The following is a 13,247-nucleotide window of genomic DNA, read 5'->3' as shown; positions in this document are numbered from 1 at the left end:
ACAGAGGGGTTTTTCTGAGGTCAACATTTGGATTTAAGGCTCAGTGTCAGATTTTGCTTATCTTCAAAATGCTAAAGGTTCAGATGTGGCAGTGATGGAGGTCCCTGTGCTGGCAGAGAGAGGTCATTTTGTCTGTGTATGCACACACATTTTGCAAAAAGAGTTCGGGTGAGCTGCAGCATGTTTGTAATTGGTTAAAGCATGCACCCATGTCTTCCCTGCAGGGCACTGGAGGGGTAGAGTTGACTGCGTCCTGACCGCACAACAGTTTGTTGTCAGGAAGGTAGCAGCAAAGTGGCTGGTGGAGGTGCTGTGTTGACATTATGGTAGTTTGTGTGATTTGGCTCGCTGTTTTATGCTCGTTAGCGGGATATTACATAATAGAGCGTCCATATTGTGTGCTGGTTTGTTTTGCAGTTATTGTAGGCTTATGAGGCGGGAGGGGCTTTGTTGTTTGAATGGCAATATGTGTCTGCAATGATAGAACAAACCTTGCGTGTGTCCTATTTTTGTGAACGTAATACATTTTCTCATTTTGAACATATTTTTGGCATGACCTGCTACCTTTCAGATGCACACAAATAGTGTGTTATACTCATAAACATTGTGTTTTTTCATATAGGCACAGTTGGGAGTGTGTGAATGTTTTGCAGATGGCCTGTGTGTGTGCGTGTGTTGGTGTCTAGGACTGAACATCCTGTTGCACACTGCTCTGAGAGATGTGAGGTTTTAAAAGACACCGCATGTCCCAAGGGAGGCTCTGTAAGCTGTGATCAGACATGCCCACCCTGCTGTCCGTCCCATCCCCACAGCCCTCAACACGACCGCCTGCCACCTCTGTTGACAAGACTGGTGTGTTATTCCAGGAAGTTGACAATACTCAGCCTCCCCGCACCCCAGCCCTGATAGCAAGGGAGGTTGAAGCACAGCACTGGGGAGGGGATGGTTTTGGTGGATGTGGTGATGGGGGTGGAGGTCAGAAGGGTCAGCTGAATTCAAGACCAGGGAGGTGGGCGGGATGCTTCTTCACTGGGGTAAATGAGTTCAAGGCCAGCCGTCAGCCAGTGAAAGATGCCACTGAGTTACCCCTCTGTCACCCATGATATGTTTCAGGATACACACGCTAACCTCTACACACGCCTGTGCTCAAACAGCGAGATACGTAAACACATGCGCGGCATTGGGGAAGCAGGTGGGTGCGAGGACTGGCGCGGTGCCTAGGTTTTTCTTCTTCTACATTTTTGTGTGCATGTGAAATAGGTGCCAGCTCTTCTTCCAAAATTCATAAAAGAAACCCAATGAACAACAGATCTGTACGGTTAATCATTTAGCCAGCCTCACAAAGAACATCTTGTAAAAACTGTCTGGCAGGAACTTCAGACAACAAAGCAGCTTTGATTGTTACAACAGAAGCTCGTCCTCAGTGTGACCTACATGCCACTGCAAGAAGTCTTCGAGCCCAGTTTTGGGTAAAATACAATTCTATTAGATTTCTTAGAACATATGTATGGGGTTAATACTATTACTATCACCTAAGCACCCATATATGTAAACTATGGAAGCATTATTCCAATGTAGGAAGTCAGGACAATTGAGCTCATGGCTAGACACTAATGTATTAATTATTATCTATACTTTATTCTGCTGCTCCATGTTTTTCTTTGTGCTGTGCTGTGTGTTGGGACCCCTGTTAGTGGGAAGGTTCCAGTGGCGGAAACACAAAGGTACAGGGCACCCTCAAAACGGCCCTTAAGTTCCTGCAGTGTAAAAATAGCTTTTATTCTGTTGATTATGTTTAAAGGCATGTTGTTAAATATTTAGCAGCTTCTTTTAGGCTTTGGTAGACTTTGGCAGGTGGTGCTAAAAGGAAGAGTGTAAAATAATCCTTTTGAAATTTCTGCTTTGTCACAAAGAAAGTTTTTTTTTTTGGCCATGGGGAATTCTTACAGTTATGAAGATTTCAAAGGCTTTCTAATGAACTTTAAAATCTTGCTGATTACACCTTTTTATGTTGATCACTGCTACTTTTTATGTTGAAGTGAGGATAGTTTTCATTGAGGTGCAACATAGCGTGGTGAGGGGCAGGGTGACTGTTTTGGATGTGGTGTGGGGGGGGCTTGGTGGTGGTGAAGGGGAAACTGGGGGGCTGTAACCAGGGCCACCAATAATTTAGAGGGAGAGAGGAAAAGGGGGTGTGGTAAGGGGAGAGGAGGGAAACGGGGGAGGCATTAGAAGTGGTTGTTGTATGATCAAAGGCTTGGCGAACTGTGTCACAGACAGACGGAGAAGAATGGCATTAGATGGTGTGACTTGCATTTTGATTTCCTTTGAGAGCTGGAGGGGAGTGGGGGGTTGGCGGGTGGTGACAGTGGGAGTTTTTAGAAGTAGTGTCCTGTTTTGATCCCATTACCAACACTGATCAGGTCAGTTGTTAGACCATGAAGGACCTGGAGTGACAGAAAGTTTTTGTTTTTTAATGGTTAGGCTTTATTTAAATATATATATATATATATATATATATATATATATATATATATATATATATATATATATTCTAAATGTAACATTAAAAATAAATCATCCAAGTAAAAAAATTACCTAATTACCTAATTTTTGAAATTACAGTTTTCACTCCGGAACAAGTTTCTCCACAGGTGGTTTTCCAGAAATGGGGTGGTATGGAGGTGTGGCTAGATTGAGTGGCAGGTGGAGTTCAAATCCCTGCCAGGATTTCATTGAGAGTGTGGCCTGTGTAACCCGATATTCATGTGAAAGGCTGGCTTCCCCAGGGGCAGGGCAGGCAGGGCAGAACAAGAGCTGCCCCCTTGTGGCTCTAAAGGGGGCACCAGATGCCCTTCACCCAAACCCCCGGGTACGGAGGAGCGGAGCTAAGTGGAGCAGCCGGGTGTTTCCAGTGGGTTGAGCTTGTGTGATTTGGGGCCTTGCAGGGATAGCAATCAGTTGGAACAGAACGTTGTTTGTGTGTGTGTGTGTGTGTGTGTGTGTGTGTGTGTGTGTGTGTGTGTGTGTGTGTGTGTGTGTGTGTGTGTGTGTGTGTGTGCGCGCGCGCATGTGTGTGACGGCACGTTTGCATATCTCCTCGTTACTCTTTTGTGTGTACAGCCGGTAGCTGTGACCCACTTCACCGGATCACCATCTCTCATTCGAACTGAGTTTTGTTTTTTCTTCTTCTTTTTGCTCCCCATCCCCACATCCATCAACGCCTACATCAAGATCTGACGAAAAAAGAAAAATCCCTGTGGTGGAGATAATAGTAGCAATGGCCAGCCTCTAAAATAACAACATGGTCCACAACAACAACACTGTCCCATTTGGAGTGCAAGAGCCCCCACACAATGGCCTAGTGTTCAGGGCCCAAGGGGCGCAGGCGGGGCTCCCCACTGCCATCCAAGCTGTTAGACAAGCAGTAGGGAGAGGTCATAATCACACAAGCAGCAAGCAGAGCTCCACTTCCTGGTTCTGCTTTATAATGACTCAGACTCCTGCATAGACTTCCTCTGCTTTTTTCCCCAGAAGCACCCTCATCGCCAATCTGGCATGAAATTCAGAACATTACCTTGGTTGACTGGGATGTGTGCAGCAGGCACCAGAGAATTGTCACAGTTTGTAGAATGATAGTATGTGGGAGGGGCAAGTCGTGATGTGCAGGTTGAACGAAAATCTGACTAGGGTACACTCTTTCATCTTTGTCTTTCCCTTCAATTTTGACATCCACAGGCTGAGCGGGAAGAGCGCGCCCTGAAATTATCATACCAAATGTGTATGTAATGTATACCTGTGCAGCCTACCTGCTCCTGCCAGCCTTAGGCTAATATTCATCTTTTAAACAGCCGGAGCACTGCATCTCTATTCACACCCTTGTTTACAAGAGAAAAAGCAGCTTTGTAAATATGCACACTGAAACTGTGAAATGCAGGCAGACAAGGTGACTGCATGATGTGAATTCGCGATGACCTCGGTTTGTTTCAGTCCAGTTTGTTTCAAAAGGCTTTGTTTGAGCATCTTTCATGTTTCATCTTACTCACATTTGTCTGTGTGGGAGGTCTGAGGAGGAGGGTGCAAGGATGAGTGGGTTTTTTATGGAAAGGCGCAATTCAAGAGAGAATATGTGTGTTTTGTCTTCCACTTTTTATTCCTTATGCAGAGAAGAAAAGATTCTACCCTGTGGAGCTGCTGCATGGCACACGTTGTAAACATTCCTTCCTGGTGACATGTCCATAGTCCACCTGATTTGCATGTGACCCCGTTACTATAAGCTAAGTCCTCCCGAAAAAAACCCCTTCAGGTCAGGGGTGTGACCCCTCAGCCTTGTGGCGCTGAAGTGACTGAATCTCTTCAATTGGCCTGCTGCACAGCTAACCTGCTCCCAACTTGATGAAGTGGGGTTCAAAGGTCAGGGGTCACCAGTGGGGAGAGAAGGGTATCTCGGGTCATCAGCAGTGGCCGCCCCCTCCCCCCCCCCGGGGCCAGAGAAGACTAGGACGCAGGCGCCACACAGCTTGGTGATTGGGGCGCTGTGGTCATCTGGTTAATAGGATAAGTGGCCTGAAGGTCAGTTTGGTCCAGTTCAAATGCTAATACAGGAGCTTGTGTTTGCAGGGTCAGGAATGGATCCAGGATTTGGTGACTCCACGTAGTTACAGTTTTAATCCCAGCTTGTTTAAGCAGATCGTGCTATCGTCCAAGTGAATCGCTGTAGTCGTGTAAAAGATTAATGATCTGCTACTAAATTTGGTGCATAAAGTGGTTAAGTAGGTGCTTTGAGGTAAATACTTTTGTCTCCTTTTTTGAACACCAGGTATTAGTCAGTGTTTGCATTGTCTGCGATCCTTTACCTTTAATCTTCTTTAAGACAATGTCTGGATGCTGGCTCTGTGCAGCATCCAGCAGTGAACTGTGCCTCTTTAATGGTCTTAAGTGTGATGAGCAGACATCGAAAGATGTCTGATAGACAGCCTTCAGTGTGAAGCATCACAAGCCACTTTCTAATTCAATAACAGGAGATAAAAGGGTACCCAGTCATTGTTTGTTTATGCACAAAACCAAATGCTAGCAACATTCATCATTTTGCAGCAAGAATGGAAGTAGACACACCTTTCAGTGAAAATCTGCCTCATCAGCAGATCCCCAAAAGCACACAAGTCCCGCTTCTGCTCCTGTGCTGCTATTCTGCAAGAGGTCAGGGAGAATTCTCAGCTGTATGTTCAGACCCTGCATGATTTTTGCAGCACACAGCAAGTACTTCGGAAATGTCTAATGCTCTTAAGCTCTTATGTTTCATTATGGAAAATAGGTGACAAGTGGATTATAAATTGGCATATTCCCTCAAATGTGGTGGGGTGTTTCTGAGACAGATTAGTGCAGTTTCTAAGCTTGTTGTCTGCATCATGCCAAGACCCTCAACCCTGAAACATCATGTGGGGCGAGACACTTGCAAAAAATGTTGCTCTGAGATAAAACTCCAGCTCATTCTGCATCAGTGGAGTTTACAGTTCTAGACTTAAAATGCTGTCCTTGATGTGTGTGAGTGGCACCCATTTTGCCCATGTCCACCTTTTCAGTGGAGTTACTCCTTATGTTTGATGTTAATACTCATGTCTCTCTTGTTTCCTCTTCCAGATGCATCCTTTGGGACTATGTAATAATAATGATGAAGAGGACCTATACGAGTATGGCTGGGTCGGAGTGGTGAAGCTGGAGCAACCAGAGCTGGACCCCAGTTGTCTCACAGTGCTGGGAAAGGTAAAGACCTGTTTGTGTATCTTAATTCTCCTCGTTTTATTTACCACTGATGCACATGAATGAATGATTCTTAAGAATGCTATCGGTTGTGTTGTGAATGCTGGTTCTAGGAGGATTATGGCCGCCATATTCAAAAATCCTGGATGTTTTTCAAGGCCCTGAACACTTTAAGTAATCTGCAGCCAATTCTCACCCCTTGTGACATGAATAGACTGAAAGAATAATAATTGGATTAGTGTTTCCTTTTGAACTCAATCTTATAATTATAATTCTATCTGGTGTATTAATTATTCGTTGGGGAGTTTTTTTTTTTCTCATGACTCTCTGTGGTGTTTTCTGCTACACCCGAGTTAAGGAAAGTTCTTTTCTTTTGTACTCATTTAAACCCTTTTAAGAATTTATGGTTGACCTTCTGTAGTCACACAGACAATTCACGGAAGGATGATTTTTTTTTTTTGTTCCTTACTTCCCATTGCTGAGAGAATAAGGGCTGAATTCCCTCTCTTCTTGTCTCTCACCCAACCCCCTGTCCCCATCCTCCCTCCCTCCCAGTGCACAGACCCTGCCGGAGTCTCTGAGTGGTATTTTATCGTGCTTTAATTAAGTGTTCCTCTTAATGGAATGTACCAACATTCCCTGGAGGATGAGGGGCAGGCGGGGTTGGCTATAGTCTCATTTATCCTGTGCATTCCCGGTGACAGAAAGAGAGCAGCCATTCATAATTTAAGGAGCCCTTGTGCCATATAGACATGCTAATGGTGCACTTTCTTCGATGCTGGCTGCTGCTACCTACCTGACGAGACTAAAAACTGACTTAATTTTTTAGCATTTCGTTTCAAATGTGAAAGATCTACGTTTTTAGAAAAGGAATTCTGAACTACAAACATAGTCGACATATACACAAGGGAACTCTGATGGGTTACAGCAAAGCTAACCTAGCCTGGACAGAGCTAATGAGAGAAATGTCAGTCCGCTTTGATTTACATCCCAGGTTTGATATGAGACATAACTGTTGTTTCTTTTTTATCTAGCGAAGCTTTTGCCACCATACTCATACTCACGTTCACTAACCCACAGTGCTTCCCATTTGGTGTGCCACTGTAGGAATGTCACCACATACATCCCATTAAAATCTCCTATACAATTCTGATCTACCTTTCACGGACTTTAATCAGCACTGTGTGAATTAATTTAGCAAGGGTTTGTATTGATTGGTGTGTGACTGGGCCTGCTTCAGACCCAGACATGTGCCAACTGAGCCACAAGGACGCCCCAAGTATGAGAAACCCACACCTTCCACTGAGTGGATTCAGTCAAAGCAGTGTGCTAATGAGCTGGCTATATTTGTCTTTTACGTCCAGTGTTTGATGTTTTGCTAAGGGACACTGTAGTTAGGATAGCAGGAACCTTGGCCTGTGACCTTTTGGCCTCCTGCCAGACTCCCCAACCTCTTGACCACTCTGTTTCCTCTGTGTTTATTCAGCCAGGACTATAATTAGAGGAGGGAAAGCCCATTGTTGCGTCTTGACAAACCCTTGCCCGGGGGCCTGAGCACAGCTGGGTGCTTTGCGTTGGCACCACCGCCTTTGCCAGGCCAGACAGTTCAGTGTTTACCCCCTGCCAGTCCTGCTTACTTTGTCCAGCCAGCCAGGCCACTATGTCCCAGCCCCATTCCAGATACGATGCCCAGTCTTACACACTCACCCTGACTGGTCTGGTCTTATGCTAGACAGTCCCTGCCCCTCCCCTCTTGCCCTACCCGACTGGCCCCTGACTGAACCCAAGAGCCCACTCCACTTTGCTGCCACTCTGCCACCAACAGTGTCGGGGTCTTGTCTGGTCAATTTAGATTCCATTCAATTACGGTATCCCAGTGAACACACAAAATAGAATGGTAGTAGGAAAAAAAAGCTGTTTACTCGGGTCTAAATATAAACTGTCTGGGAACACAAGGCCCCCAGCCGCGCTGCAGGGCTGGTCAACATGTAACAATAGGCATTCCCACCTCTGTTTATGGCTGTTAAATGTCTGTCCCTCATTGACAGGGCAGATGTCAGGGGGTTACATGTTGTTTTGCATTTTGAAATATGCACTGGACGTTGTTCTTCGATGCTACCCATTTAAGTGACTCAGGGGTTTGAGGCTGCTGTCATTGTTGCACAGAGATGCTCTGATTATGTAGAATATCCGCAGCAGAGGAATGCAAGGAAGCGAGGTCAGTCATAGCAGCCTCTGAAGTCCATGTGCAGACCTCACTGAAGTGCTGGTGTGTCATATATATGTACACAGTTTTTTCCTGCACTTCCTGTCTGGTTCCTGTGAAAGCTGCCGGACTGTTAAACCTCTGACCTCCATGTGCCACAGCAGCTGCCCCCCCCCCCTCCCCTCCTCCCTGAACAGCAGGAAAACTATGAGCAACTGTAGCTAACTGCATTTGAGAATAAAAGTTGAATTTTCTGCTGCAGCCTATCAAGTCTTTGCTTTCTCTGAGGTATTTATAAATGTTGTAAATCATGCTCACACCTCTGCACACATGTATCTGCTCTCATGTTGTACTATTTATTGCTGTCAGTAACATATTCTTGGTTGTCATTTCCTCTCTGCTGCTTGACTTTCTCAGAATCTGGCTGCCTCCTCTCCTCTCTACGGCGTCTCTTCACACACATACGCTGCGATTTTTGGCAGCTCTTCTGGAACATGAAATCATGCCACTGGCTTTTCATTGGTGGCCCAGACTGGTCAGGATCTTTGTCACTTTGCCAGTTAGATATCTCTTCTTTCAAGTACCGTGGTGTCAGTCCAGTGGCTACACAGGGGCCTTAGCATGCCAGCGCCCCCCCCCCCCCCCTTTCATCCTGCTTTGGCTCTCATGACATCAGTCCCCTGAACCCAGGGCAAGCAGAGGAGGAAGGGCAGCAGGAGTGGAGTGGTGAGGGGGAGTTGGAGGACAGAAAGGAAGAAGCTGGGGGTGACTGAAATTTTTTTGCCGCACATGGCACAACTTAGAAGAATGTGACCCATCCTCCCACACAGCTCTTCAGCTTGTGTAAAGCAAGGCTTGTTGGCTGGCATTGGATGTAAAACTCCATGGTATGTGCTTGTTGTGTGTGGCCTAGTGCTGCCCTTAACCAGCTCATCTCTGAACTGTGATCAGTTCCACCTTAAACCCCAGCCAAAGACAACATTTCATCGCAGCGGAGTGCAACTGGCTCGACATCAGCGGCTACAAAGCACTTAAAAATAACTGGAGCAATGAGAAAAGATTCAGGATCTTTATTGACGTATCCTCCCAGAAAAAAAAAACCTTTCAAGTTTTTGCCAGAGGCACACCACCATAAAAAGTGTATCCTGTGTGGGAAGCTCCGTCTTTGACACACACACAAACATGATCCTTATACCACAGTTGCCATGAAACAATGTGAGTGGGCAGAGGAGTGTGTCTTTTTCTAATGTGGCCCTCGAGTTGGCACTATGGGACAGCAGGCCAGAGCAAACAGCTGCTGCGTCTTAATGCTAAGTGGCTTTTGGACTCTAACTGTGTCTGGCATCTTGGCCAGAGCTGCAGAGAGGGTGTAGTGTGTGTGTGTTAGAGGAATGACCGGGAAATAGAAACTACATGAGGGTTACAAGTACGGTCTGTGTCTGTCTGAAGAAGAGAGACCAGCATTAAAAAGAAAGAAATGGCAACAGACAGATGAGTGTGATATTGCGAGCGACTGGCTCAGAGCCTGCAGCCAGGTTAGTGTCCTACACACTCAGGTGTGTGTTAGAGGTCGAACCGAGGCCACGGCAGTGCCGGTAAGGTGTCATGCCACAGGGCTTGTTGTAAAGAAGTTTCAATGCCGGATTGAACTGGCTGCATTTGGCCTTGTTTTCAGACCGCTTCTAAAACCGCACATTGAAGGAACACAGTCTGATCAGTGGGTGTACTTGTTAATGTGTGTAAATGTCTGGATAAGAATGCTGGCAGATGAGCTTGTGTTTTGTTGCAGACGGCTGAATGACTCACTGTCTCTCGCTCTCGCTCTCTTTCATCACTTTTTTCTCAACCTTTTCTTTTTTCTTACAAAATGACTTTATAGAAGCTCAGAGAAAGAAAGAAAGAAAGAAAATTGCTGCAGTTCTACACTCTGCGGTCTGGTTAAATTGCAGTCGAGCCACAATAGTTATTGATTACAAAAAAAACGGCTTTTGTTCAGTACAGATGAAGCTTGTTTTCCTTTTCCAAGTTTTAAAAGAAGTCTTTTCAGAGCAGAGCCATAAAGATGCAGAATATTGATAGGGCAATTTTCGCCTCGGCTTACTTCCTTTCAGTTGAGTGCTGCAGATTGAAAGTCAATTTATCTTTTTGTTTAAATCAAAGCAGCTAACACTGGCAGGTGTAACATGAAGAAGAATAGACACTCTGGACCCCAAGCGATAGCTGTTTTTCTGTAGGCTCATGTTTTTTACTGCACTTTAAAGTCCTGCACCTTATTGCTATAAGTAGAGAGAACGGTTTGAGCAATAGAACACAATTATAAAGCCATAACTACATTTTTGATTTATAGCTTTGCAGTTTAGTTTTTGCCTTTTTTTGAGTTTGTGCCAACTATCAGTTGTAGTCTAGCCTTGAATGAATTTTTGCCACTTGACTGTTGATTACAAATAAGTCAATTATTGCTCATAGTTATGCCAAAAACAAAGGATTTTTCTTATTTTGGGCAGGTTGTATTTTTGCACCCTGTAAAATTTGTCTGCTGGACATTGAAAATGATGCGTTTAAGGTCCTCCAGAATGTTTAAAGCATGCATTTCAGACCTGCTGCTGTGCTCACGGTTCCATTCACATATTGTATAATGCCATAGCATCAAGTTAAATAATAAAAAGACTGAAATAAAGTTAACTAAGCTGGCCTTATGGGGCAAAGTGCATGAGCTAACTCCTCAGCTTTCTCTCCACCTGCCCCCCTGCCCCAAACATAGTGCACAAACACATTCAACCACCGCAGCATGGAGGGAGGGATAGAAAGAGAAATTGAAAAAGAGAGGAGGAGCAGCAGGGAAAGAAGAAAAAAGGGAAAGCTTATGAAGCACGGAGCACTCGGGGGCCTGCCTCTTGGGCTCTCCTTTCATGTTTGTGTACGCCTCTACTTGCTGATATTATCTTGGCCGCTCTTCCTGGCGGGGTGTCGGGAGAGGTTTCCACTGTGACCAGGCAGGGGCCTCTCTCTCTCTCTCTCTCGTTCTCTCTCTTTCTCTGTGTGTGTCTCTTCCCTCTCACCCACCTTCCTACTTTGATTCCTGCCCCCCCCCCCCCTTCCCCAAAAAAAGTCTCCTCTCCTTAATCACTGCTTCACCACGTTTCACGGCAGTTGGAGGCACCCAGGATCCCACTGCGTTCGTTTCCATGGTCACTGGGAAGCTCCTTGTGTCATGTGGCTCAAAGTGAGCCGTCCCTGGGCAGAATTACCCAGCTTTCAATGGGAGGCCAAATGACCATTATTAGACTTCACAGCTCAGGCCTCTATTTAAAGAGAGAAGAAAGGAGCCCTGGGGACTTAAGATGAGAGAGAGATGGAGGGAGAGGCAAGGGGAGGAAACACAGAGAGGAGGAGAAGAAGAGAAGAGCAGAAAGTGCATTTAGCACCACTGAGGAGTTGTTACTTTTCATTATTCCCCGCACTTACGTTGATTCTTGATCTTGATCACAATTGTTATCTGAAAGTCAGACACCAGCTTCTGCTAAGCTCTCCTGTCTGTCAAACAGCATTAAAAAAACGACGACACAGCACCGGATCAAAAGATGAACTGTGGAAAAGTAAATCTCAGAAAAGATAGGACCAGACATCCACCCACGTCAACCAAAGCCCTGTCTTTCCTCTCTTCATCTCTGTATAAGCCGGTTGCTTTGTATGGGAATGCGCTTGTGTGCGTGAGAATTCTTGTGTCCTGCGCCTCACTGTGTATGTCATGGGCCATGGTGTCTGTGAAGCTCAAGCCCACGACCTGGCACAGAGGGTGGAAACTGAAACCCCCTGGTCCCACACGGCTAATCTGATGCCTCTCCCTGCTGTACATGATTCCTCAACTGGAGGGTTAGCGGGGGTGAAAATGGCATCCTGCTCTTGTGGTTCAAACTTTCTTTTATGCTCTGCCAAGGAGGCAAGGTTAGGTTCAGTACAAGGAGATGGAGAAGAAATGATGTGTGACACTGGAGACATTGAAGTAATGGAAGAAGATAAAAGGAACCATGTAGATGGGGCTGAAAAACAGAAAAACGCCTGGCACCTAGCAGTGTTTACCGACCAATATGACAATGAAAAACCTCTGGATGGTGGCTGTACATGTTTAAATGTTATTATAATAAGTATTAATCTTTGATTTAAAAACACCCTCTGAACACAGTAAAGCAGAAGGACCTAAAATCTCTTGTAACAGGTGTTTAATTGTTGGCCAGACATGACTTGCTAAGATGAGACAGTAATAAGGTGAGCAGTATTGCACCACAAGGTTTAAATCCTGTCTGCTGTCACTATCATTGTCTGTTTTTGGTGAAGAGATGATTTTGTTGCTGCAAAAGTGAAATTTACTGTCTAAAAATGATGATAATTTGTAGTCGTTTCTATTCCTCAAGGTACAGACTCCATTCTGGGTGACAGTGCTTCGATGTACGGTAGCTTTGCTTGTTCAGGTAACATCAAAAACAAGGCTATGGCCTGTTCCTAAAACTTTTTTTGGAGTCAACAGGAGGTTGTATTTATTTTTAAAGGTGCAACAACAAACTCTGGTCTGTGACAGCGTTATAGGACTTGTTAAAGTGATTCAGGAAACGTCTTCCTCTAGATCCAGATAAAATAAAATAAACAGCCAAAGGTTAAGTCAATCTCCTCTGCTAGGAAGGCTGCACAGCGGGACATAAGAGCAGCAAAATGGGGGTTATAGGGCCGAGTCCTGACCTGCTCTGCTGTTTGCCCACGGAAAGAAGACAGCAGGCAGAGGCACCACCCCTCCTCCACCACCACCACCACCCCTCCAGCAGCAACAGCAGGATAGTGTATTAACAGCAACTTCTCTTTCAAGCAAGCAGGGACATGGTCCTGCTAATGCAGCTTCAAGGCAAGGAGAGATTAGAGAAAAATGGTGCGACTGCAAGGGAATTAAGGGCAGTTAAGAGAGATGCACAACCTGACTGAAATCGTGTTCACGATGTAACATGTAGAGGAGAGGCGAGCCACAAAGACGGTGACGTTGGTGTAACTGTCACTCAGAATGGACTCATCTGTGACAGCTGTGTACAGCAGGTGCACCGAGGTCTTGGGTTTTTCACCTGTTGATTGAGCTTAAATGGCTTTTTTCTTTCTCCATCTCAAGTCTGTTTGATGGAACAGATGCGCTCCTGCTTGAATCAATCAGTCTGTTTACCCTCTGTGTGCCGGCCAATGTTAAAGGCTAAACTTTGTGTAACTGCATTATTTTAAGGATTTTCTTCAAAATATCATTGAT

The 13,247-nt window shown here is 45.3% G+C and overlaps 1 protein-coding gene across 2 annotated transcripts in view; it reads left to right on the top strand.

Annotated features, from left to right (window-relative positions):
- znrf3 (zinc and ring finger 3) overlaps positions 1–13,247 on the top strand; it is a 54,846-nt gene that overhangs the window by 25,359 nt on the left and 16,240 nt on the right. For both annotated transcript variants that reach the window (XM_028414272.1, XM_028414271.1), the window contains exon 2: positions 5,641–5,763. In XM_028414272.1, coding sequence (XP_028270073.1) covers positions 5,641–5,763 — 123 coding nt within the window. The remainder of the gene's footprint in view (positions 1–5,640; positions 5,764–13,247) is intronic.

Source organism: Parambassis ranga, chromosome 9, assembly GCF_900634625.1.
Source record: "Parambassis ranga chromosome 9, fParRan2.1, whole genome shotgun sequence".
Classification (NCBI taxonomy): Eukaryota; Metazoa; Chordata; class Actinopteri; family Ambassidae; genus Parambassis; species Parambassis ranga.
Note: the sequence above shows the minus strand (reverse complement) of the source record. Positions and strands in the feature narration are given on the sequence as shown.